Below are 26663 nucleotides of genomic sequence, written 5' to 3' on the forward strand. Positions count from 1 at the left end.
GCCTGCATGTCTGCCGGTTTCAGTTGATTATTTTCAATAAGGGCTGATATGACCAATTCTCTCATCTTGATGTGGTTTACTCTGTTCACATATTGAGCGGAAATGTTGAATTAGTCAAAGGATGTCTCTTTGCCACACCCAAGTTCACTGTGCCTTAGAATATCATTCGATGTGCATTTCAAAACCTGAAAAATGTAAATCCCCTAATTGCTATGAACCACAAGGCGAGAAAAAAACAGTCTTGAATGCAAGCTGTCTAGTCAAACAGAGCGAAAATGTTATAGCAGAACTCACACTCAAGCCACCCCGTGCAATATGTGTATTTCTGTTAAAAAGCAGTTGTAGATTGGGTGGAAACGTGCAGAACATACCTTTGCGAATCAGAGAAAATGACACAGAAGACGAACAGCCAAAAACATTACACAGTGTCCCCTCTACTGTACAGAAGAATTTAAAAAAACTTTGAAAGGAAGGCGAAAGTATACACTTTTTTTCTAGACTTGTCGCTGCCCAGTGGTGCCGTTAGAGGCAGAGCTTTCGCTGTTGTCTTTCTTGCCTCTCCCTCTCTCACTCCCTCCCTCTCTCTTTCTACGCTGCTCACTCCAGCTCCAACGTCCACGTCCTTTGCCTCTCCCTAGGTCCTGGTCGAGTACTCCGCTCTCTCCTCTTCCACCCAGTCCTGTCCTGGCTTGCCCCAGCTCTCAGACCATTGACCACAGGATTCCCACATTAACGTTTAAAAATAGCTAGATTGGACTATGGGTCTGTCTGCTGCCTCTCTGCTGCCCGGGCAACTTGAGTTCAGCGGCATCTACTCTGCAGTCGCCAAGCAGGAAACGGCAACTTTATTAAGCATGGCTGAGGACGGTAAGACAGAGCGGCTCAGTGCTACATCACACACCCCTACGCCGTGCTGCACAGATCAGAGAAAAAACGCCTAGGCTGCACTCCTGCTAGCGCAGTTACAGCGATACAACTTCAACCATACTACAAAGCGCACCCACAATCACATTTCTGCTCGACCTCCACCATTCATACTGTATCTTACAGGGAAGCTGGATCTGTAGCTCACTTTCAAACACGTCACATCACACTCGCCATCTGTCTCATGCCTATGCACACAGGCGTTTCTCTTTGTGCTACCGTATACACTCAAACCCTCTCTCCCTCTTTGTCAGCACGTCTGTGTACATTGCAGTGCATTGCCTCATGAACACAATTAGCCTGCTATGCTCTTGTTTGTATATAGCAGCATGATCAATGAGATATCGGCGACTATATATAGCTTATTTATCTCGACTGCATCTGTGCACTTTCAAAGTAAGAAAAAAGGACTGAGGAGAGAGCTAGAGGAGAGGAGGACAGTGGGTTCGTCTTTGTAGCGGCTGCTGATGGATGGGAACACAGAGGGATGCCTCAACACTGCAGAGTGCAGGGGGGAGGGGCTAAACCAGGCAGGCAGGGCACTGCTAGCCCCGCCAGCTGCTGTAGACGCAGACAGCCGCTTTATACGTATGAAGACCGAGGTTTTATCACAAGTGTTTTTGAATTTGCATAACGTGTCTCCGCTTTCTTTCCGGGCTTAGGGATACAGCTTCTGCACCCGAATGTGAAAACCATGCACATTTTATATTTGACTTGGTGTCATGAAACAAATGGGAGACATTCGCTGTGCACGTCCTACCAGTGTTAGTTCAGCTTATCATGACAATCCCCATGCCTCTGTCCCCTTCTGCTCTCTGTGCTTTCTCTGTCTGCTCAGCCGTCTGCCAGCTATTTCTGGTGCAGGCCTACCCCGCTTGATTGTTGTTGTTACCTGAGTGCAATCAAGGCCCCTGTCTGCTTGCGTTGGCCTGAGGAAGCTGTACACCAGCCTGGCACAACGCCAGCCCTCACACTTCTGTAAGCCGCTACACTTTGGCATGACCTTGTTGCTATGGCAACCGTCTAAGAAAACTGCTACCTTAAAAGCATGGTGTTATGGAACATTAAAGGTTGCAAACCTTACAGGGCCTGGGAGAGAGCCTCGTAAAGCCAGAGGAAATATGATTTGCCATGTTTGGGTGGCCACTATCATGCCTCCATATTGCAATTTCTATTTATCTCAGTTTTTCCTCTGGTGTCTTTCCGTTCTCTTCCTCCATGCCTGCTATGTATGGTTAATGGTCTTGTCTGCTTCCTCACCCTTTTCCTGTATTCGTAGTCTTGCCTGCACAAATCGATTTCCACTGGTACACTGCAGGCGAACACGACATCCCAAAACAAATAAGCCTAGCTCTCCTTTACCATCCATGCTCTTTGTTCTTTACAGTTTTGAGAACTGCAAATGAAGTGTCTGCAGTACCTACCGTTTGTCTCGCTCACCACAACCCCTCTCCCACATTATTTGTTAGTACTTCAAATGTTTTGCAAACTAAGAGTACAGAAAGAGCAGTTGAAATTTGAACAAATCATTTGGACAAATTATATTGCTATGAACACAGATTTATTATTTGTGGAAATTGGAGAAATAAAAAGGATCCAACCTGCTGATTCATTGTTGCCATTTTCTGTGACGAATTCTTCTTTCACTCTTGAATAATTGCTTGGAGAGTCTTCTCTGTCAGACAGATCACATATCAACAATGTTTGATGTGACTTTACCATTTACTTTTCACATTTCATTTAGTTTTAATAGAAATTGTGTAGATGTTTTCCTTTATTCTGACATCCTCGATTTTGTTTGGCACACCCATCCATTAAACGCATTACAGCTGGGATATTTTCAAAACCACAACAAAAGAAGGCATGCCTTTACTGCCTCAGTCTGTCTGTAGCCACTTGCTGGGGCCTAGACTAGAGGAACATTGATCGTCAGGGAAACCGAGCCCAGCTGGGGCCTAGACTAGAGGAACATTGATCGGCAGGGAAACAGAGCCCATAGCGCAAGCCTGACTAGGCCTTGTTCTCTCTCTCAAAACACACACACGCACTGCGTACATAAACACTGATCCTCATTACTGTTGCGCTGGCACATCCAACTCACATTTGCTCAGTAGCCGACCAACATTTTTCCATCCGGATGCTCCTACATGCCCGTTCGCTGTCGCTATGGAAGTGAGCAGTCCCTCTGTGGAGTGTGTGTGTGTGTGTGTGGGAAGCAGAGCTCTAGCTAGCCAGCTCCAGGCCCGCTCTCTCTGGGCCTCGTCATGGAATTTACCTTCAACCTTCTCTGTTGACTGGTGGCTGGCTGTCGGTGTGTGTCTGGGCCCATCCTGGGCACACAGATTCTCTCTCCAGTCCACTCCTGAGACACTGCCCGTCTGGAGGCTGATGAGGCCCTGACACTGCTGCGTCACTCCTGCTGCATCACTGACCCACAAAGAGGTGTGGAGGAGGGGTGGTGGGAATGTGTTGCAAGGGATAAACGAAAGAGGGTGAGCTCAGCCCGAACACAGAAATAGAGAGAGTGAGGCTTCCGGGCTGGTCGGCTGACGCAGGCCTAGCCACTGTGTTATTCAGGAAGTGGAGCCAGAGACCGATCTTTTATTGTTACGTAATGAATATTTTTCCTCCCAGACCCAGCTGAGGAGGCGCTGTTTAGCGACTGACTCAGGCTAATAATAGAGCTCAGTACCATTCAGGGCTGTGTGTGAGGGAGACTGATCCATTCCGCTCCCCGAGGTGAGGTATTTGGACACAGTTGGTTGATTGAATGATTGGTCGATTTTTACAACTTAAAGACACAAGTTTTGAAACAACAATACATGCATTAAAACTATCTCCATCGTCTCCTTTGTGACGTTGCAATGTAAAGAGACAGATTTATTTTTATCAATAAAACATGTTCTCTGTTTTACATTACTCTCCCCTTACATTACTCTCCCCTTATAATGTAAAGGGCGAGTATTAGTTATTTTATTTAAACAAATTAAGTGGGGTTAATGGCATATCTTACTGATTTATACTACTAAAAAAAAGAACAAATCCCCAGACAATCTTACCTTGCAGTCAGAGGGTTCACACCTTTTTCTGTGACACATGCTAAGTAGGCCTACCTTCGATGACATTCAAACTCATGCCAGTGTGGTTACAGTTCAACAGTAACGATTACGTTTGTCTGACTGGTAGCAGTTGTTTTGCACACGTGACCTTTGTTTTATTCAATCCACCTCCTGACGTAAGGATCTGCACATCTCTGCCACTTTGCTCCCTCTGCTGGCTACAGGGTTTCTATCAGACTCCCCTCCTCACACAGCTCCTTCAGTACAGCTGGTTTTCAGCAGAGGGCGTAAGAATGCTAAATCATTTCTCTCAAACAGGAAATGCATCTCCAGCATTATCTCTGACCCATGATCTCATAAGTAGCTGAATCTGTTCTAGGCCTACTCTTTATTATAACAGGCATGCATGTTACAATATGTTTAATACAATTGAAAACACCATACCAATTTGTGTTCTTACTGTTATTGAGCGTGATCATGATTGGACACTACCAAGTGTCATTTCAACTGAAGAACATCATCCACAGTCACACCCAGAGAGTAGCATACTGATATAACTTGTGTTTGGCAAATAAACTCTCATTTAATAAACACCTCAACAATTCCTTCGCAACATGCATTAATTCAGTAATATTATGGCTTTACTTGTAAGTAGTGCATAAAACATACTGGATTAGAAATCAAATACAATGACAGAAACAAACATTTGGCACTTTTAGTTTTTGCAGAGAGAATTAAAAAAGCCCTGAAATACACATTCACATAACATAGATCAATCAATAGTGCATTTTAAACACAGAGACAACACACTATTCAAATAAATAACTCTCTTGTGCTACTGGCAGAGAAAGTTACATTTCCTCACATCTTTATTATGAGAGGAGTAACACTGTCTTGTTTAAGTGTCTAGCTACCTCCCTGTGCATACTGCTGGTGCTCTTTGGTGTTGAAGAAGGCAAAGAATATCTTCCTCCAGCCCATGGCGTTGGCTAGGGCCTCCATGTCAGGTGTGAGCTCATCACAGCGACTCCTCACAGTCTGTTCCCAGAACTCTGGCGAGTTGCAGAGCTGGGATAACCCATTCCGTATTGAAATACAACACACACACACACAGACAGACAGAGAAACACTAGCTCACTAACTAAACCCAGATTATATTTTCCTGACCGTGTTGTAGCCTAACTAGGGCCCTGAGGTTTTCCTTGTCCGTTCAAAAAACTCAGGGCCCTTAATGAAATAATGTGCAAATGAAAGAAATGTGCTTTTGCAAATGATTTGGCTACACACTATGCACTGGTTTCCTGGACACATATTACACCTAGTCCTGGATTTAAAAGCAATTTCAATGGAAATTCTCCTTAGATTACACTTTTTAGTTCAGGAGTAGATTACATTTGTATCTGGGAAACTGGCCCTTTGGGTTTGTAAAACCTAAGGCTCACCTTGTGGAATCTCTTTGTGGTCTGTGCCAGCTGTGCTACGTCTTTCAGTTCCAGGAAGGCCAGGATTTGGAGCAGTAGGTCATTGGGCAGGCGCTCCAGGTAGTCAAAGTTCCCTTGGCACAGTGCTTGGGTGTACTGTAGGATCTGCTGGCCAAACACAACACCTACCTGTTCTAGAGACGGGGAGTACACACCTACTCAGGGCAGTGCACTTTTCAAGACCCCCAACAGAACCATGTGCATCTACACCTAAACAAATAGAGTAGGTGATGTAGGCGTAATATTTAATTGCAGAGACTTGTAATGGAAACCTTACGCTGCATGCGGGCATCATGCAAAAAGTCATTGTGGGTCATCTTATTTTCTCCAGGTGCAGCACCCTTGAATTCAATCCGCAAAGAAATCTTCCACGATCTCCATGTCACCTGAAGAAAAATTCAAAAATACATAGGCCTGTTATACAACTCAGTTCTTTCAAATCATCAGAGCCTTGTAATTAAGCTATATTCAAAGCATGTTGAAACAGAAAAGTTACTTGCAGAAACAAATGTAGCACTTTAAAGTACAATCATGTCAATGGAGAGCAACACTACCAAATCCAGTGCTGTCTACCATGCCTGCTGTGCTAATGTGTAGCCTTTATCCACAGCCACAGTCCAGCATTGTGCACTTTATCTGTTTTTAACTCGCTGCAATCCGAAGATACATATCAGATGGATGATCAAATATAAAAATTTACCTCAGTTTTAGTGACAGTAAGCTGAAAAAAATCTTTTGTCGGAGGTGGACCCTGACCATTTATTTCAAACACTTTCTTCCCAAGTAGAGACGCCATTTTAGACGCTAAATAGTTACCATGACAACGGAGAGAACCGCAAAATATTTAGTGTGATAATGAGAGCGATTATGTTCGCAATTGTATACATTGAGTAATTGCTAATAATTTAAGTATATAAATAAAATAATGTAATGTATATAAAACAATGTCATGTATATTTTCGAGAAACAGTTGGTGGATTAGGGGGTCACGACCCAGCGGATTAATATTTCGCAGCTATCCTACTGTGAGATATATCATTTTAAATTCTCTAAACACAACCGTAGACAATATTAAATACATTCGCTAAATTGTTATTGAATACATGCATTTATTTGGATCAGGTTCTGTTCAGTGTCGACTTTAACAACTCGAAAGTAGTTCCTAGCGGAAGAATGGGGCACTTTAGAGCGGAGGTATATTGCAGTTGCAGGTCCCTCAGCTGATGTGAAGGCTGAGAGAGTGAAGCTGGTGCACTGTCTGTTACAACTACAACACTGGAACAAATAGGTAATAACATAATATATATAACGTTCAGTGGCATCTTATTCAATAGTTTGAGGGGCTCATTGAGCGTTTAAGACTGAAATACTTGTGAGGAATGGAGAATCCGTCTCGCGAAAAAAATATGGTTTCCAATTGTCATCTCTCGAATCCTGTTCCTGCTTTCCTGTTTTTTTGTGTCTGTGTGTGATGCAAGCAGCAAAGAAGGTTCAGAGGCCATTTCGTTTTGCAACTTGTTTTGCCATAAACATACATTAGGTAGCTAGTGAAACAAAATAAGCTCGCTAACCAAACAACTCTTGAATTGGAAATAGCATAAGGTTAGCCTGTCGGCGAAACAAACATTTTAGCTAGTTAGTTGACTACCAGCTAGCTAACGTTAGCAAGCTCGCTATCTAGCTAACGTTAGCAATTATCTTAGTTAGCAGAATGCTTTCAGTTAGCGACATTTGTTAGCCGGGTAACACTCACTTTAGCTACATAACCCGAATCATATCGGGTTAAGGTCAACATGTAACATTAGCTGCCTAGCTAATATTAAAAAAGCGGCTAACTAACCTTAACTTTTTAAGAGGTGGTAGGCAGCTAACGTGTAATTTAATATTGTGTTCCCCATTAATAAATCTAACGTTAACTATGTTTGTTTGCCAACACTGTTAGCCAGCCAGCTAACGTTATATAGCAAGGTAACATCGTCAGGCTAGAGAGAACTAAGCAACCAACTAACTTAACAATGCTAACTAGCAGCAAGAAAAACGTTAGCTTCCTATTTGGCTAGGATAGTTAACGTTAATCAAGTAAATGTTTGTTTAGCTAGCTACCTTAGGTAGCTAACGTTACTTTGTTAAATATTGCGTTTATTACACGTCGACAGCTGTTATATTACTGAGGCGATACAATAATTATCAACTAGCCAGCGAACTACCGTTAGCTATTTAGCTAGATTAAAGTAATGTTTTGTATTTAGTTACTGTTCGCTAGATAACGTTAACATATTGGATAATGCTGTGTGAATGTCGTTGGGTGAAGTTTCCGACATTCCCTTTGAATACACTATTGCATTAGCGTAACTGTCCTAACATAAAAGCTAGCTAGCTAAAGGTTAGGAAGCTTGTTAGCTAGTACAGCTGAGTCCTCTGGTGCGAAGTTAATAATAGTCCGACCGATGCTGTCATTTTCGATGGAAAGCTCAGGTAATTGTTATTTAGAGGACATTTGCCAGCCATTCCATTTGAGGTGGTTTCCATGCAAAATGTTTTATTTAGCTACACATTTTTGTGCTGTTGTCTTGATAACGTTCGTTGAACGTTTTTACGACAACAGACCACCAACTACGCATTTTCATGCCACATAGATAACGTTACATTCATACATAGCTAGCTAATATGTTATTTGCGGACTAGTCCGCATTTTTATATAAATAACCAGACATCTTAGCTAAGTGTAACGCGATAACGTTTGAATCTGAAAGGTACCATACTAGGCTCTTTGTCTATTGCTAGCTAGCTAACGTTACTGTCAAACTGAAATTCCGGGACCAGGTTTGCTAACCACCTAGCTGGTGCTAACTACGTCAGATGAAGGCCTCTTTGTAAAACGAGATAGAAATATATTAGTGTTGGCTAATAAAAGCTGGTTAAAATGAAAGCAATTATATTAACCCAAGTAGTGAACTGTAGATTGTACAGGACTACAGTGGAACATGGTAAAACACCAATTGTCAGAGTTGGGACGAATAAATAAACAAAGACTAGGATGTACAGTCAGACAAGGCCTGGCTAAAATGGCCTTGCAAGCTTGCCAATTGTTCTTATTTTGTGATCAATATCGCAGTATTTTGGGTCTTAACATGAGTGATGGCATGAAGAATATGTAGCAAGTTTATCAAATTTGTTTGTTTTAACACGTGCATCATAATGAACTCCCTAAATAAATGTTCAAATCCCACCTTTGAGTCCCTTAGACACTTAACATGAGCATTTTTGCAATGGGTAATTAAAGATCATACCTCTATATCATGATAATCTGAAAATACATATCGGACTAATATTTACTTAAACTCGCGTGTTTATTATAGTTTAGCTACTGTAACGTTACATGGTGAAGGCCCTTTACTCTTATGTAGCATAGGATTTTGACTTGCTGTATTTTGACTGCTAGGCCTGAAATATTCATTTCTCTTTGTGCCATATTTCACTGGAAATTTGCTGAAGTGGATTTGCACAGGAACTTTAGTGATTAATTGATGGTGATATTTTGCTTAAAGAAATGCATAGCTAATTAATGGCAGAAATGTAGATTTCTTTGCAAATCATCTTGTTTGTTTACCTACCAACTTACTGTGTTTACTCTAGGGCTGGGAATTGCCACGGACCTCACGATATGATATTATCATGATACTTAGGCGCTGATATATGTATTGCGACTCTAACAATTCTATGTGTTGGGATTCGATACTGAGATTTTATTGCGATTTGGTCTTCCAAAAATATTGGTCACTATATGTCTGCTGCAGAATGACAAGAGATACATGAGAACAGGTTTTGGTCAGTCATGGAAATAAGTGTTGAAAACTAATTGGCTCCCTATTTAAAAAGATGGAGAACAAGCTATGATGGAAAAATACTGGAGTTTTGGTGTGGGTACAGCAAACAAGCACTAAAATAATGCGATATATATAATTTGTCCTGCATATCTTTTTGTACATCAATTAAACGAGTCAGCTTTTTAAGTTATTTCACTACATAGCCTATTTGTTTGATAAAATACACGTTAGCAAAATATAAATGCAACATCCAACAATTTAAAAGATTCTACTGAGTTACAGTTCATTTTAGGAAATCGGTCAATAGAAATAAATTCATCAGGCCTTTATCTATGGATTTCACATGAATGGTCTTTACCTTTTAGAAAAATGTGAAGGTGTGGATCAGAAAACCAGAATGTGGTGTGACCATCATTTGCCTCATGCAGCGCGACACATCTCCTTCGCATACAATTGATCAGACTGTTGATTGTGGCCTGTGGAATGTTGTCCCACTCCTTTTCAATGGCTGTGCAAAGTTGCTGGATATTGTCAGGAACTGGAACATGGTGTGGTATATGTTGATCCAGAGCATCCCAAACATGCTCAGTGGGTGAAATTTCTGAGTATGCAGGCCATGGAAGAACTGGGACATTTTCAGTGTACAGGAATTGTGTACAGATCCTTGCGACATGAATGGCACGACAATGGGCCTCGGGATCTCATCATGGTATCTCTGTGCATTGAAATTGCCATTGATAAAATGCAGTTGTTTGTTGTCCTTATCTTATGCCTGCCCATACCATAATCCCACCACTACACTGGGGCAATCTGTTCACAATGTTGACATCAGCAAACCGCTCGCCCACACGATGACACGTCAGCCATCTTCCATGTGCAGTTGAAACCGGGATTAATCCATGAAGAGCACCCTTCTCCAGCGTGCCAGGGGCCATCAAAGGTGAGCATTTTCCCACTGAAGTCAGTTACAATGCCGAAACCACTGTCATGTCAAGACCCTGGTGAGGATGACGAGCACACCGATCTTCCCTGAGACGGTTTCTTACAGTTTGTGCAGAAATTCTTCAGTTGTGCAAACCCACAGTTTCATCAGCTGTCTGCTGGACTCAGACGTACCCACAGGTGAAGAAGTCGGATGTGGAAGTCCTGGGCTGGCGTGGTTACATGTGGTCTGCAGTTGTGAGGCCAATTGGACTTACTGCCAAATTCTCTGAAACTGCATTGGAGGTGGCTTATTGGTGGCCAATTGTGCTCTCCCTCAACTTGAGACATCTGTGGCATTGTGTTGTCTGTCAACTGCATATTTTTGTGACTTTCTATTGTCCACAGCACAAGGTGCAACTGTAATAATGATGCTGTTTAATCAGCTTCTTGATATGCCACACCTGTCAGGTGGATGGATTATATTGTCAAAGGAGAAATGCTCACTAACAGGGATGTAAACAAATTTGTGCACTGAGATGCTTTTTGTGCATATGGAACATTTCTGGGATCTTTTGATTTCAGCTCATGAAACATGGGATTACCACTTAAATGTTGCATTTATATTTTTGTTCACTATAGAATATGGAATCTCGAAGTTGCCTGTTGCAGAAACAAAGTTTTTTTTGTGTGTGTGTGTGCGCACATGATCATCATACACCATATCACCTTCATTTGGAAGTGCATTATTGAATGTCAGCCATAATATAAGACATTGTCTTGTATCCTGATTTTTACTCGACGTAGACCCTATTTCCCAATGTGATTGTCTCCCTTTCCTTCCAATTAGGACTTTTACTCAAGGCTGTTAAGTTCCTCTGTAATATGTTTCAGTGGAAGTAGGCCTACATTGCATTGTCAAAATAAAGGTTAAATAAATTAAATTGGGAACTCCGCTAACCTGTTACTTTCTCACCTCCATTCTGTCTGGTAGAAGACAAATGGGAATATCTAGTTTTCCAAATATCATTTGGTCAATTTTATTAATTTCAAACTGCAGCATTTATCTTATGAAATCGTTTTTTAATTTCTATTCCGGGTTGAATTGAGTCTTGCACAACAAAGAACACGCCATTGGTATCTCAATAATATCAAGGTTAGAGGGAACTGTCAGTTATCCTACCCATGATTTGAATTCATGGCCTGTACGATATCACAATCATTCTCCTCCAATATAACTTGGCTGTAGATGCGTGGGTTGTTTAGTAACAATATCGATGCATGCACATCTTCGAGGCAAACAAGTCAACTCCAAAGGATTATTGAAGTGAAATGTACATTTATATATTTTTTTATTTAACTAGGCAAGTCCAGCTAAGAACATTCTTATTTACAATGACTGCCTAGTCTCAATGTTTATTTGAAAACATAAATACATCTATAGTTTTTGGTTAGCTATCTAGTGAATTTTAGCCATATTATCATAGAGATCAAATAAGTCCAAATAAGACATGCTATCAAGTAGAGGTCGACTGATTTAATCGGGATACGGCCGATTTTTAATTAGTGCCGATTTCAAGTTTTCATAACAATCGGTAATTGGCATTTTTGGATGCCGATTTACATAGCAATCCACGAGGAGACTGCGTGGCAGGCTGACCACCTTGTTACGCGAGTGAAGCAAGGAGCCAAGGTAAGTTGCTAGCTAGCATTGTTTTTATAAGATAAGTTTAATCTTTACAATCACTAGTTATTAACTACACATGGTTGAAATTTACTAGTTTAACTAGCTTGTCCTGCGTTGCATGTAATCAATGCGGTGTCTGTTAATTTATCATTGAATCACAGCCTACTTTGCCAAATGGGTGATGATTTAACAAAAAGTGCATTTGCGAAAAAAGCACAATCGTAGCACCAATGTATGTAACCATAAACGTCAATGCCTTTATTAAAATCAATACACAGGTATATTATTTTAAACCTGCATATTTAGTTAAAATAAATTCATGTTAGCAGGCATTATTAACTAGGGAAATTGTGTCACTTCTCTTGCGTTCAGTGTAAGCAGAGTCAGGGTATATGCAGCCGTTTGGGCCGCCTGGCTTGTTGCGAACTGTGAAGACCATAATTAATTTGCCAGAATTTTACATAATTATGACATAACATTGAATGTTGTGCAATGTAACAGCAACATTTAGACTTAGGGTTGCCACCCGTTCGATAAAATACGGAACGGTTCTGTATTTCACTGAAAGAATAAACGTTTTGTTTTCGAAATGATTGTTTCCGGATTTGATCATATTAATGACCTAAGGCTCGTATTTCTGTGTTTATTATATTATAATTAAGTCTAAGATGTGATATTTGATAGAGCAGTCTGACTGAGCGGTGGTTGGCAGCACCAGGTTCGTAATCATTCATTCAAACAGCACTTTCCTGCATTTGCCAGCAGCTCTTCGCAATGCTTGAAGCACAGTGCTGTTTATGACTTCAAGCCTATCAACTCCCGAGATTAGGCTGGCAATGCTAAAGTGCCTATAAGAACATCCAATAGTCAAAGGTATATGAAATACAAATGGTATAGAGAGAAATAGTCCTATAATAACTACAACCTAAAACTTCTTAACCCGGAATGTTGAAGAGTCATGTTAAAAGGAACCACCAGCCTTCATATGTTCTGAGCAAGGAACTTAAACGGTAGCTTTTTTTTTACATGGCACATATTGAACTTTTACTTTCTTCTGTTTTTGCATTATTTAAACCAAATTGAACATGTTTCATTATTTGTTTGAGACTAAATTGATTTTATTTATGTATTATATTTTAAAATAAGTGTTCATTGTTCATTCAGTATTGTTGTAATTGTCATTATTACAAATATATAAAAATTGGCCGTTTTTTATTTATTTTGAATATCTTTTTTTTAATCTGCTTTTTTTGGTCCTCCAATAATCGCTATCGGCATTGAAAAATCATATTTGGTTGACCTCTACTATCAAGAACAAGACACAACTAGCTGACACAACTAGCTGAAACAAGCCACCTACATTTCCCCACATGGCACATTCTTGCTATTGGAAGATCAGATAGCTAGAAACAATTGTAAAACACAGCCTTTGCCCCATAGATGCACATTTTCATGACCCTGTCAGGCAAAACGTCCTCAGCTGGTCTAGCTGGTTATATTCACCACTGCAGCAGGGGAGGGCGAAAGTATGCTTATTTTGTGTAATGTTATATGCACCCACTCCATTGTGTATTGTTACCCCTGTATTTCATGACCCTACTCCCCAACACACCAACCCCACTTTTGTTGAGAAAGGAAATGGTGGCAGTAGGTGCATGGAACACTGAGTTGGTTCTCCGAAGACTCTGTATGCTTTCTTCAGTGATTGGCTATGACAAGCATACCCGCAGACTCTTAGTAATGGGATACCCCCAGTGACCTGGAGACGATGTAGACTTAGGACAATTGGTGGCTGTTCTCTGTTCTAATCTATACCGAACAAAAATATAAATGCAACATGCAACAATTTCAAAGATTTTACGGTTCTTTATAAGGAAATCAGTCAATTGAAATAAATTCATAAGGGTCTAATCTATGGATTTCACATGACTGGGCAGGGGCGCAGGGCGCGGTCAATCAGAATTAGTTTTTCCCCACAAGGGCTTTATTGCAGACAGAAATACTCCTCTGCACCTCTCCTGACAAACCTGTAGGTGAAGGAGCCAGATGTGGAGGTCTTGGGCTGGCGTGGTTACACGTGGTCTGCGGTTGTAAGGCCGGTTGTACGTACTGCCAAATTCTCTAAAATGTTGGAGGCGGCTTATGGTAGAGAAATGGTCATTAAATGATCTGTGTGACACAACTGCACATTTTAGTTGCCTTTTATTGTCCCCAGCACAAGGTGCACCTCTGTAGTGATCATGCTTTTTAATCAGTTAATTTGTCACACCTGTCTTGATTATCTTGACAAAGGATAAAATGCTCACTAACAGGGATGTAAACAAAGTAGTGCACAACATTTTAGAGAAATAAGCTTTTTTGTGCATATGGAACATTTCTGGCATCTTTTATTTCAGCTCATGAAACCTGAGACCAGCACTTTACATGTTGCGTTTTATATTTTTGTTCAGTGTATGTCTCTTCATGTTCCCAGGATAATACTTAGCCTAGATGTGTTGGCTTATGTGATCTTGCGATTCAAAAAAAATCTATCTGCGTCGTTTAGTTTGTTGTGGACAGTCATTTTGGGCCTGTCGTCATTGTCTCTGTTTGGATCAATCCGCCCTCTATATTTGGGCTGATTAGATTTCAGAGATGTATGTAGCCGTGTGATGCATTTTGGCTTGAGGCTCATTGATCTCGCGGGCTGCCCTGTGCTGCCGCCAAACAAATGGTAATGTGTAACGTGAGTAATACGATTTTCCACTAATTGGTCTTTTGACCAATCACATTAGATATTTTTCTGATCTGATTGATCCAAAATGATTGAAAAAAAGATCGGCGTTGGGCTGCCTGTAAACGCAGCCAATGTGGTTTTGAGAGTGATAATGTGGGGTTGAGGGGCTATTTTTAAAATATTTTTTATTTTCTCACAAACTGCAGCATTGATGGCATCAACAGCCACCACCAACACATGTTAATTGTATTTTACTTGGTTTTGGAATATATCACACATCCTGATGTCTCACCCACGATCTGATGTTTTTCTTTTCTCTCTAGTGAATGGTAGTGTCTAGAAAGGGTATGTCCCTTCAGGAGAGAGGTGCCAATGTCCAACCGGCCTAATTCCAATCCAGGGGGGTCACTGCGCCGTTCACAGAGGAACACTGCTGCGGCCCAGCCACAAGACCATACAGTCGCGGGAAGGTAAGCCACCCAGCACATTTTAATAACTTTCTCGTTTGTTTGTTTGTGTTATGTTTTGGATTCTGCTTGTATGTTTGAACATGTGAGGGCATGCTTGAAGCTGTTCTCTACTGTATAGTCTTCTCTACTTTTCTCAAAATGGCTGCCATTTTTCCTATTCACCATTGATATTAGAACTTTAATAAGGGCCTAAACCTTATCAGAGCTGGAGCTGATAACGTTCATTCTGTTTTTAAATATTTCTTAAGCTTTTCCAATGTGTTTAAGTGAAAGGAAAAGCTTTGTGGGGTATTTTATATTAATCTAACAGTACACCTACATATAGGTTGTTTTTGCACAGAGGCATTCCTTGGAGCAGTACAGGATGGGTGAACAATGATAGGGGAATAACTAAGTATTTTATTCATGATATGGAGTGATTACACAAAACCCACACTCACTTGCTCTTTAATTCCCAACCTTACAGGTTGCAGTCAGAGCAGGTAAAACATAAAACAAATTCCCCTCCTGAAAGTAGAAGACCTAAATCTAAGGCTTCCAAAGCCGCACCCAGCTCATCCTCTGGCCAGTCCAGGGGGCACAGCTCAAGAAGGTACCCCTCTTTCCTTAGCTCTCACTATGTGTTTGTGGGGTCTGCTTTTGACAATTGCACTTAAATAAAAATGGCTATTCACTCTATGCCTAAATTAATTGAATGGAAGCATTGTACTTGATCGCTTTGTCTTTCCAGTTTGGAAACTGTGCTAAAAGGTTCTCTCTTTCTCTCCTCCACCGTCCTGGCAGTAGCAGTCTGTCACTGTCTGTGGCCTCATTTGTGCTGCAAGACGACCCAGAGGCCGCAGGGACATCCGAGCGAGAGCCAACAGGCCACCAATCCAAGAGTGAAGGCACCACCCGAGGGTTGAAGAGAAGTTCTGCACCTGACCTCAACAACACCTACATCCCCACCCCAGCCAAGAAGTCCAAATCCCACCCTCCACCCAGAGACCATACCACTGAGGCCAAGAAAGGCCCTGCCAAGTCCTCCAAGAAGAGATCCCTGGCTCCAGAGCTGCCCGCGCCCACAGGCCGCAGCAAGAGCGGGGCCTCTGGGGCCTCACCGACCCAGAAACGGAAGAAGGCTGACTCCCTCCCCGGTCTGAGCAGCACTGCTGGGTCCCTCCCCAACCGTACCGACGGCAGATCTGCAAAACCCACCAAGCTGGCGTCGAAATCGGCCGCCTCAGCCAAAGCTGGGTGTAGCACCGTGACTGACTCCTCCTCTTCTGCCTCCACCTCTTCCTCCTCCTCCACCGGCGCCAACAGTGCCACCGCCACGCAGGGCGCCAGGCTCAAGCAGGGCAAAGACCAGAACAAGGCACGCCGCTCCCGCTCCGCCTCCAGCCCTTCCCCACGCCGAAGCACCCGCGACAGGGAGCAGGCCAAAGCCGCAGTCTCGTCCAAGTTTGAGTGGGCCTCCCGCTTCAGTCCCAAAGTCAACCTGCCAAAGCCCAAATTGTCCCTACCTGGCTCCTCCAAGACCGAGACCACCTCCAAACCTGGGCCCTCAGGACTACAAGCCAAACTAGCAAGTGAGTCTGTCCCGCCCTCTCCGCATACCTGTGCACCATTTCCTTTCAACCAAGGGAGAGTTGGGTTTGAGGTGCTCATATTTGTAATGGTCAGCCAGCCAGGGTCAAAGCATTGCTGCCTTTGTAGGGTTCGGCACGGTGCTCTGTAGGGGCTCTGGTGGAGGTTACTCTTCGGGATTAAATGTCACAGGGACACAGGACCCCTGTTGCGGCGTCAGTTACAGAAACTCACTCTGCACTGGGACCTGCTGCTGCCGGGGTTCTCATGCCAGGCACACTCCACTCCACCACACACTCCAAGCGGGGATTAACCCTGCGCAGACAGTCAGTGCTCATAAACATGCATGGACATAACCTTGCGGATAAACTCCCACGGACACAAGTGTAACTGATATAGGCAGTCCCAATTATCTTCTTTGTTCCCTTTTGGCCCTAACCCTTCAATGTTTAGTGTCTGGATTAGCATCACGGGGTAGTGGCTCGGCTGGTGGCTCAACTGTAGCCTGTTGGACTGTGGCGCAAATGGATATTTTGTAAAGGAAGGACACTGATTCACTACAGCCCCTCAGGTGTTGGGTAGGTGGTAAGGGCTAGCTAATGTGCTCGGAGGCATTTAAAATACTTTTGCTGTCAGATCAGACACAATCAGTCCTGAGGTTACAGAGGTCACACCACAGCGATGCGTTGTGGGAGTTGTAGTGTAGGATTGTCAGACCGCTGCTGTGGTGTGTTTTGAAGAAGTGAATGACTGCATGGCTCCAAATGTCCATAGTCTCATACAGTTTGAGTTTAAAGCTCATAGGTGGGTTAGAATGTAGTGCATGCGGGCGAGTGGAAGATGATCAGTGGTTCAGCGGTGGGTCAATGTGTTCTGGGTTGGGGATCTAAGATGGTAACCGAGGCTAGGCACGCTGCCACAGGGCCCAGCTCCAAACATGTGCCCGCTCTGAGAGGTCCTGACCAGACCGCCCTGCCTGCCTGCCGGTTGACTAGCAAGCGTCAGGTTCTCACTGGGAAGGGGAGCAGAGAGTGATTCACCCACTTTTATTAAGTAGGGAGGGGCACAGATTGTCACTTCTAGTGCACGCTGTCACACACACACTCAACATATGTTCTCAGTCTCTGTGGACTCTGCTGCTATAATGGTGAGTAAGCCAGATTGCATGGTGGGGTACGAGGTGTAGCTGTGATGGTGCGCAACAGGCTTTCTGCTGTAGCAACAATACAATGCCATTTGGATTCTTCTGTTGGGTAACTGGTGGTTTTACTTGGGTTAATGGGTGAGGGGTGTGTGTGGTTGCGTTTGTGACTACTTGTCTGTTGACAGCCCCTGTATTGTATGTGTGTTGGGAATAGGTCAGTCGTCATGTCTTTGCACTCTGTGTTGGGACCCTCAGGTTTAGCATGAAGGTTGTTCTGTTCTAGGTCTGTACTAGTGAGAGAGGCTATTTATACTCTCCCAGCGTCTGTGGCACTGGGCTCTCGACTGAGACACCAGAGCTGTCAGTGTATGACTGGCCTCCCTGGGTGGCTCTTACTGTTATGAGTGACTGGTGCCGACCCCCTCTGAACCAGTCCTTGCTTTTGACCGTTATGTCACTTGTCAACCACTAACTATTACTCTATTTAGCCACGGTGGCTGGCTTCAGTTAAAACCAGGTTTGGGGTTAAAAAAAAACACTTAAAAAAAACTGGAGGTATTAAACTGAAATTCCAGTTTATCTACTGGGAAAAACACTGGTTATCACTGTCCAAACAGTTCAGGTTGGGTGGAATATCTAAGCCACCAGTTGGTTAGTAATGGTTGTAGACTAAACCAACATTATAGAAAGGTGCGTCTGCGTAGCTTAACCTCTAATTCCTCCCAAACCCGGATCCGGGAGCACCCCCATCAGTAAAAAAGCTGACTAGCATAGCCTAGCATAGCGTCACAAGTAAATACTAGCATCTAAATATCATTAAATCACAAGTCCAAGACACCAGATGAAAGATACACATCTTGTGAATCCAGCCATCATTTCTGATTTTTAAAATGTTTTACAGGGAAGACACAATATGTAAATCTATTAGCTAACCACGTTAGCAAAAGACACCAGTTTTTTTACTCCACCAGTTTTTTACTCCATCAGTAGCTATCATAAATTCGACCAAATAAAGATATAAATAGCCACTAACCAAGAAACAACTTCATCAGATGACAGTCTGATAACATATTTATTGTATAGCATATGTTTTGTTAGAAAAATGTGCATATTTCAGGTATAAATCATAGTTTACCATTGCAGCCACCATCACAACTCTCACCAAAGCGACTAGAATAACTACAGAGCAACGTGTATTACCTAATTACTCATCATAAAACATTTCTTAAAAATACACAGCGTACAGCAATTGAAAGACACAGATCTTGTGAATCCAGCCAATATTTTAGATTTTCTTAGTGTTTTACAGCGAAAACACAATATAGCGTTATATTAGCTTACCACAATAGCAAACGTCACAACAGCATTGATTCAAGCCAAACATAGCGATAACGTATAAACCACCAAAAGATATTAATTTTTTCACTAACCTTCTCAGAATTCTTCAGATGACAGTCATATAACATCATATTACACAATGCATATAGTTTGTTCGAAAATGTGCATATTTAGCGGCACAAATCGTCGTTATACAATGTGATTAGTGGCCAAAACGTCAAGCAATCTGTCCGGCGCCATCTTGGAGAGGCACCTATTCTAATCGAAAACTATTCATAAACTTGACTAAAAAATACAAGTTGGACAGCAAATGAAAGATAAATTAGTTCTTAATGCAATCGCTGTGTTAGATTTTTAAAATTAACGTTACTGCGCAATACAGCGTGCGCTAAAGCGAGACCGCACCATAATTCATGGCGGAATTATTATTTGACATTTGTCAACATAAGTACGAATTAACAGCATAAAGACTGCTTACTATTAGCTGAGCTTCCATCAGAATCTTGGGCAAGGTGTCCTTTCTCCAGAACAATCGTCTTTTGGTTGAAAGATGTCCTCTTCTCCTAACGATAGCCACCCACTGGAGAGGTGTCCAACTCGTGAAAGCGCATGACAAAGAAATCCCAGAAAATCGCAATAAACTGCTATAAGTCGGTTTAAATTAACTACCTTATGATGTCTTTAACACATATAACGAATAAAAACATGACCGGAGATATAGAACTACTAAAACGAAAGCGTTTGCAGGACGCCATTGTGATGTCTTCTTGCGCCAGGCGCACCGTTGAAAAGGACGGTACTTCCGTCCCACGGTCTTATATAGGGTCCCAGATGGCGCAATCCACTCCATTCAAATTCTCACCGCTTACTGACATCTAGAGGAAGACGTATGCAGTGCATGTAGCCCGATGTAACCTCGATTTCTGAAATCTCACTCCCTGACAGGAAATGTGCTGCAGAATGAGTTCTGTTTCACTCAGAGAAATAATTCAAACGGTTTTAGAAACTAGTGTTTTCTATCCAATAGTAATAATAATATGCATATTGTACGAGCAAGAATTGAGTACGAGGCAGTTTAATTTGGGAACTCATTTTTACAAAGTCGAAATGGCGCCCCCATAGGCTCAAATAATTCCTTTTAGCTGATGGAAATGGATAAACTGGTTATCCTGATAGCGCAATCTAACACCTTGTGTGGCCCACTATCACTGTGGTTTATCCTCTTTAGCCTTGGCTGTTTACTCATTGGCTCCTTGTTTCTCTCATCAGGTTTGAGGAAGTCCACTAAGAAGCGCAGCGAGTCTCCTCCAGCAGAGCTCCCCAGCTTTCGGCGGAGCACACGTCAGAAGACCACGGGCTCCTGCGCCAGCACCAGGTACTACAGCATCACACTGCTCTCAATGTCATCTCTCAACTTCTCCAGTCTAAAGACCCAAGTCAATTGTAGTCGGTTGTATTTCGGTGTGCACAAAAAGTATTTAACAATACATCCAATATTTTATGGAAGTTGGTGGCTTCCTTGGCAATACCTAATGAAATTGTCCCCGAGATGTCAATCTTTCAGTGTATTATGGAAGTGTGTTGTCAGTCATAACATGTTTTTAAAGGGAAAATCCACTCCAGACATGACACGCCTGTCAATTTGGCTATATTCTATGTTCTATAAGTGGGTAAAATAACTATTTTCACCATGTCAACTTTGAAGTTAAATCAGTCTGTGAAATCGTGTTGTAATGCATTATCATAAGGTTCTCGCAGAGGGGGAATAACGCATTTCACAACGCTTTTAAAACAATTACCTGCGCTCCAGATCGCACAATGCACGTTTCTTCGTTCCCTCCTTGCCCATGCCCATGTTTGTGGGAAGGCGTAGATTCGGTAACGAATCTATGGAATTCGACCAAACCATGGAAATTCTATGTAAACACCACACACGCGTACTTCCCTGGGGGAAAGTTTCAGAATCCCCTTATAGCTGCCCTTCAAAATTAGTCTACTTTTATGCTATTGTTTGTATTTTACAGTGTTGGGGTAAAAATCGGAGTATAATGCTTGAGTGAATGTCAGCGCAAATACATGTTAACATCACCAATCAACTGCATCACAATTAAAACGTCTTCAACTACCACCACCAATTCTATATGGCTAGCTATGCTACCAACTTGTACAAATGGGAGTTAGCATTTAGCAGACATTTCTCCAAACCTGAACATTTTGTGACCACGTTGTGAGCCTATTAAAACTTCTAAATTGGGACGAATATCCACTTTGTTAGACCAGATTCATTGAATGTCCTCCAAAGACGAAATCCTTGCGCTTTCCTTCGTACAACGTTCCATTTACCTTTTCACCGCATACAGTGCCTTGCAAAAGTATTCATCCCCCTTGGTGTTTTTTCATATTTTGTTGCATTACAACCTGTAATTTAAATAGATTTTTATTTGGATTTCATGTAATGGACATAAACAAAATAGTCCAAATTAGTGAAGTGAAATTTAAAAAAAATTACTTTAATGTAAAAAAAAGAAAGTAAAACCTGAATAGTGGTGTGTGCATATGTATTCACCCCCTTTGCTATGAAGCCCCAAAATAAGATCTGCTGCAACCAATTACCTTCAGAAGTCACATAATTAGTTAGATCACACACAGGTGGACTTTATTTAAGTGTCACATGATCTCTGTGTGTGTGTACACACACACACACACACAGAGTTGAAGTCGGAAGTTTACATACACCTTAGCCAAATGCATTTAAAGTCCGTTTTTCCACAATTCATGACATTTAATCCTAGTAAAAATTCTCTGTTTTAGGTCAGTTAGGGTCACCACTTTATTTTAAGAATGTGAAATGTCAGAATAATAGTATAGAGAATGATTTATTTCAGATTTTATTTCTTTCATCACATTCCCAGTGGGTCAAAAGTTTACATACACTCAATTAGTATTTGGTAGCATTGCCTTGAAATTGTTTAACCTGTCTAGGACTGGGAACCCCGTTCCGCTAGCGGAATCCCTTGCCAATAAAATTGCAGGGCGCCAAATACAAAACAACAGAAATCTCATAAATCAAATTTCTCAAACATACAAGTATTAGGCACCATTTTATAGATAAAATTCTCGTTAATCCAGCCACAGTGTCTGATTAAAAAAAAAAAAAAAAAAAAATGCTTTACAGCGAGAGCTCCACAAACGATTATGTAATGTCACCACCAAGTCACAGATAAACCCAGCCATTTTTCCCGCCAAAGAGAGGAGTCACAAAAAGCACAAATAGAGATCAAATTAATCACTAACCTTTCATCTTCATCAGATGACACTCATAGGACTTCATGTTACACAAGACATGTATATTTTGTTCATTAAAGTTAATATTTATATCCAAAAATCTTATTTTACATTGGTGTGTTAGATTCAGTAGTTCCAAAACATGCAGTGATATTGCAGAGAGCCACATGAATTCACAGAAATACTCATAATAAATGTTGATGAAAATACAGCTATTATACATGAAACTTTAGATACACTTCTCCTTAATGCAACCGCTGTCAGATTTCAAAAAAGCTTTACGGAAAAAGCATAATCTGAGAACGGCGCTCAGAGCCCAAACCAGCCAGAGAAATATACGCCATGTTGGGTAGTCAACATTATTCATATATAAATATTCACTTACCTTTGATCTTCATCAGAATGCACTCCCAGGAATCGCAGTTCCACAATAAATGCTTGTTTTGTTCGATAATGTCCATCATTTATGTCCAATAGCTTATTTTGTTAGGGCGTTTGGTAAACAATCCAAAAGCGCGATCTGGTCGATTCGGACGAAACGTTCAAAAACTTATATTGCAGGTCGAAGAAACTTGTCAAACTAAGTATAGAATCAATCTTTAGGATGTTTATATCATAAAAGTTCAATACTGTTCCAACCGGAGAATTCCATTGTCTGTAGAATTGCCCTCGAACGAGAGCAACCTCTCAAGTGAAAGCTCGTGACTGAGAACGAGGCTTTAGGCAGACCCCTTAGTAAAACATCTATCATCCGGCCCCCCTTCACATGAGCAGCCTGAAACCACGTTCTAAAGACGGTTGACATCTAGTGGAAGCCTTAGGAAGTGAAAAATAACCCATATCCCACTGTGTATTCGATAGGGGTGAGTTCAGAAACTACAAACCTCAGATTTCCCACTTCCTGTTTGGATTTTTTCTCAGGTTTTTGCCTGCCATATGAGTTCTGTTATACTCACAGACATCATTCAAACAGTTTAGAAAGTTCAGAGTTTTCTATCCAATACTACTAATAATATGCATATATTAGCATCTGGGACTGAGGAGGAGGCAGTTCACTCTGGGCATGCTATTCATCCAAAAGTGAAAATGCTGCCCCCTATCCCAAACAAGTTAACTTGGGTCAAATGTTTCGGGTGGCCCCCCACAAGCTTCCCACAATAATTTGGATGAATTTTGGCCCATTCCTCCTGACAGAGCTGGTGTAACTGAGTCAGGTTTGTAGGCCTCCTTGCTCGCACACACTTTCAGTTCTGCCCACAAATATTCTATGGGATTGAGGGCATGGTTTTGTGATGGCCACTCCAATACCTTGACTTTGTTGTCCTTAAGCCATTTTGCCACAACTTTGGAAGTATGCTTGGGGTCATTGTCCATTTGGAAGACCCATTTGCGACCAAGCTTTAACTTCCTGACTAATGTCTTGAGATGTTGCTTCAATATATTCACATAATTGTCCTTCCTCATGATGCCATCTGTTATGTGAAGTGCACCAGTCCCTCCTGCAGCAAAGCACCCCCACAACATGATGCTGCCACCCCTGTGCTTCATGGTTGGGATGGTGTTCTTCGGGTTGCAAGCCTCCCCCTTTTTCCTCCAAACATAATGATGGTCATTATGGCCAAACAGTTCTATTTTTGTTTCATCAGACCAGAGGACATTTCTCCAAAAAGTACGATCTTTGTCCCCCTGTGCAGTTGCAAACCATAGTCTGGCTTTTTTATGGCGGTTTTGGAGCAGTGGCTTCTTCCTTGCTGAGTGGCCTTTCAGGTTATGTCGATATAGGACTCGTTTTACTGTGGATCTAGATACTTTTGTACCTGTTTCCTCCAGCATCTTCACAAGGTTCTTTGCTGTTGTTCTGGGATTGATTTGTACTTTTCACACCCAAGTACGTTCATCTCTAGGAGACAGAACGCTTCTCCTTCCTGATTAGTATGACGGCTACGTGGTCCCATGGTGTTTATACTTGCGTACTATTGTTTGTACAGATGAACGTGGTACCTTCAGGCGTTTGGAAATTGCTCCCAAGGATGAACCAGACTTGTGGAGGTCTACAATTATTATTTTTTCTGAGTTCTTGGGAAAAAAATTCTGGGGTCTTGGCTGATTTCTTTTGATTTTCCCATGATGTCAAGCAAAGAGGCACTGAGTTTGAAGGTAGGCCTTTAAATACATCCACAGGTAAACCTCCAATTGACTCAAATGATGTCAATTAGCTTATCAGAAGCTTCTAAAGCCATGACATTTTCTGGAATTTTCCAAGCTGTTTAAAGGCACAGTCAACTTAGTGTATGTAAACTTCTGATCCACTGGAATTGTGATAGTGAAATAATCTGACTTGCCAAAACCTTAGGTAAACCGACTTGCCAAAACCGTAGGTTGTTAACAAGAATTTTGTGGAGTGGTTGAAACACTTCGGTTGGAGTCATTAACTCGTTTTTCAACCACTCCACAAATTTGTTGTTAACAAACTATAATTTTGGTTTAAACGTTTGACCCAAGTTAAAAAATTAAGGAAATGCTACCAAATACTAATTGAGTGTATGTAAACTGCTGACCCACTGGGAATCTGATGAAAGAAATAAAAGCTGAAATAAATCATTCTCTACTATTATTCTGACATTTCACATTCTTAAAATAAAGTGGTGATTGACTGACCTAAGACAGGGAATTTTTACTTGGATTAAATGTCAGGAATTGTGAAACTGAGTTTAAATGTATTTGGTTAAGGTGTATGTAAACTTCTGACTTCAACTGTTTGTGTATATTTCTACACATAGTGTGTGTGTGTATACCTGTTCTGAAAGGCCCCAGAGTCTGCAACACCACCAAGCAAGCAGCACCATAAAGACCAAGGAGCTCTCCAAACAGGTCATGGACAAAGTTGTGGAGAAGTACAGATCAGGGTTGGGTTATAAAAAAAGAAATATCCAAAACTTTGAACATCCCACGGAGCACCATTTAAATCCATTATTAAAAAAATGAAAGAATATGGCACCACAACAAACCTGCCAAGAGAGGGCCGCCCACCAAAACTCACGGACCAGGCAAGGACGGCATTAATCAGAGAGGAAACAAAGAGACCAAAGATGAGCCTGAAGGAGCTGCAAAGCTCCACAGCAGAGATTGGAGTATCTGTCCATAAGACCACTTTAAGCCGTACACTCCACAGAGCTGGGCTTTACGGAAGAGTGTACAGAAAAAGCCATTGCTTAAAGAAAAAAATAAGCAATGGTGTTTGCCATAAGGCATGTGGGAGACTCCCCAAACATATGGAAGAAGGTACTCTGTTCAGATCAGACTAAAATTGAGATTTTTGGCCATTAAGGAAAATGCTATGTCTGGTGCAAACCCAACACGTCTCATCTCCCGAGAACACCATCCCTACAGTGAAGCATGGTGGTGGCAGCATCATGCTGTGGGGATGTTTTTCATCGGCAGGGACTGGGAAACTGGTCAGAATTGAAGGAATGATGGATGGCGTTCAATACAGGGAAATTCTTGAGGGAAACCTGTTTCAGTCTTCCAGAGATTTGAGACTGGGGCGGAGGTTCACCTTCCAGCAGGACAATGACCCTAAGCATACTGCTAAAGCAACACTTGAGTGGTTTAAGAGGAAACATTTAAATGTCTTGGAATGGCCTAGTCAAAGCCCAGACCTCAATGACTTAAAGATGGCTGTACACCAGCAGAACCCATGCAACTTGAAGGATTTGTAGCAGTTTTGCCTTGAAGAATGGCCAAAAATCCCAGTGGCTAGATGTGCCAAGCTTATAGAGACATACCCCAAGAGACTTGCAGCTGTAATTGCTGCTAAAGGTAGCTCTACAACTTTGAGGGGTGAATAGTCATGCACGCTCAAGTTTTTGTTTTTTGGGGTCTTATTTCTTGTTTCACAATAAAAAATATTTTGCATCTTCAAAGTGGTAGGCATGTTGTGTAAATCAAATGATACAAACTCCCCAAAAATATATTTTAATTCCAGGTTGTAAGGCAACAAAATAGGAAAATGTCAAGGGGGTGAATACTTTCGCAAGCCACTGTATATGGGTACGTGCCGTGGCATAGCAACTTCAACCCCCCTCCTTGAGGCAGACAATCTGCAGGTTGGTCATGGTCAGAGTGCAGTTTGTCAATTTTACAGCTGGCTAGCTACTTCACATGCTAATATTAGCTTTGGTATTATCGTGTGTAGCTACATTTGCTTGCTAGCTACATAGCCAGCCAAGAGAGATTTTGTAG

The 26663-nt window shown here is 41.8% G+C and overlaps 2 protein-coding genes across 8 annotated transcripts in view; one reads left to right on the plus strand and one right to left on the minus strand.

The window, feature by feature from the left end:
* Nucleotides 1–4889: 4889 nt before the first annotated feature.
* On the minus strand, nucleotides 4890–6260 carry fbxo36a (F-box protein 36a). The gene is made up of 4 exons (XM_038974477.1): nucleotides 6165–6260; nucleotides 5742–5850; nucleotides 5426–5598; nucleotides 4890–5051 (listed from the first exon to the last, which is right to left on the minus strand). Exons 1-4 carry the CDS (start codon nucleotides 6258–6260, stop codon nucleotides 4890–4892), a joined length of 540 nt encoding a protein of 179 aa, XP_038830405.1.
* A 401-nt stretch (nucleotides 6261–6661) lies between these two features.
* The window catches only part of LOC120028963 (E3 ubiquitin-protein ligase TRIP12), a 51484-nt gene continuing 31482 nt past the window's right edge, over nucleotides 6662–26663 (plus strand). For 3 of the 7 annotated variants that reach the window (XM_038974243.1, XM_038974247.1, XM_038974245.1), the window contains exons 1-5: nucleotides 6662–6752; nucleotides 14939–15085; nucleotides 15552–15677; nucleotides 15869–16656; nucleotides 20406–20511. In XM_038974243.1, coding sequence (XP_038830171.1) covers nucleotides 14988–15085; nucleotides 15552–15677; nucleotides 15869–16656; nucleotides 20406–20511 — 1118 coding nt within the window. In that variant the 5' untranslated portion in view covers nucleotides 6662–6752; nucleotides 14939–14987. The remainder of the gene's footprint in view (nucleotides 6753–14938; nucleotides 15086–15551; nucleotides 15678–15868; nucleotides 16657–20405; nucleotides 20512–26663) is intronic. The other 4 variants (XM_038974244.1, XM_038974246.1, XM_038974248.1 and 1 more) reach the window with 2 other exon arrangements.

The sequence above is a fragment of the Salvelinus namaycush genome, chromosome 34, assembly GCF_016432855.1.
Source record: "Salvelinus namaycush isolate Seneca chromosome 34, SaNama_1.0, whole genome shotgun sequence".
NCBI classification, from domain to species: Eukaryota; Metazoa; Chordata; class Actinopteri; order Salmoniformes; family Salmonidae; genus Salvelinus; species Salvelinus namaycush.

Bases quoted from the DNA above. Each gene is read 5' to 3' on its own strand.
- fbxo36a (XM_038974477.1), bottom strand. From the start codon at position 6,260: ATGGCGTCTCTACTTGGGAAGAAAGTGTTTGAAATAAATGGTCAGGGT. The intron at 5,599-5,741 runs GTAAGGTTTCCA...CCCCGTCTCTAG, and splicing joins GCATGATGCCCGCATGCAGC to AACAGGTAGGTGTTGTGTTT. The intron at 5,052-5,425 runs GTGAGCCTTAGG...GGGTTATCCCAG, and splicing joins CCACAAAGAGATTCCACAAG to CTCTGCAACTCGCCAGAGTT.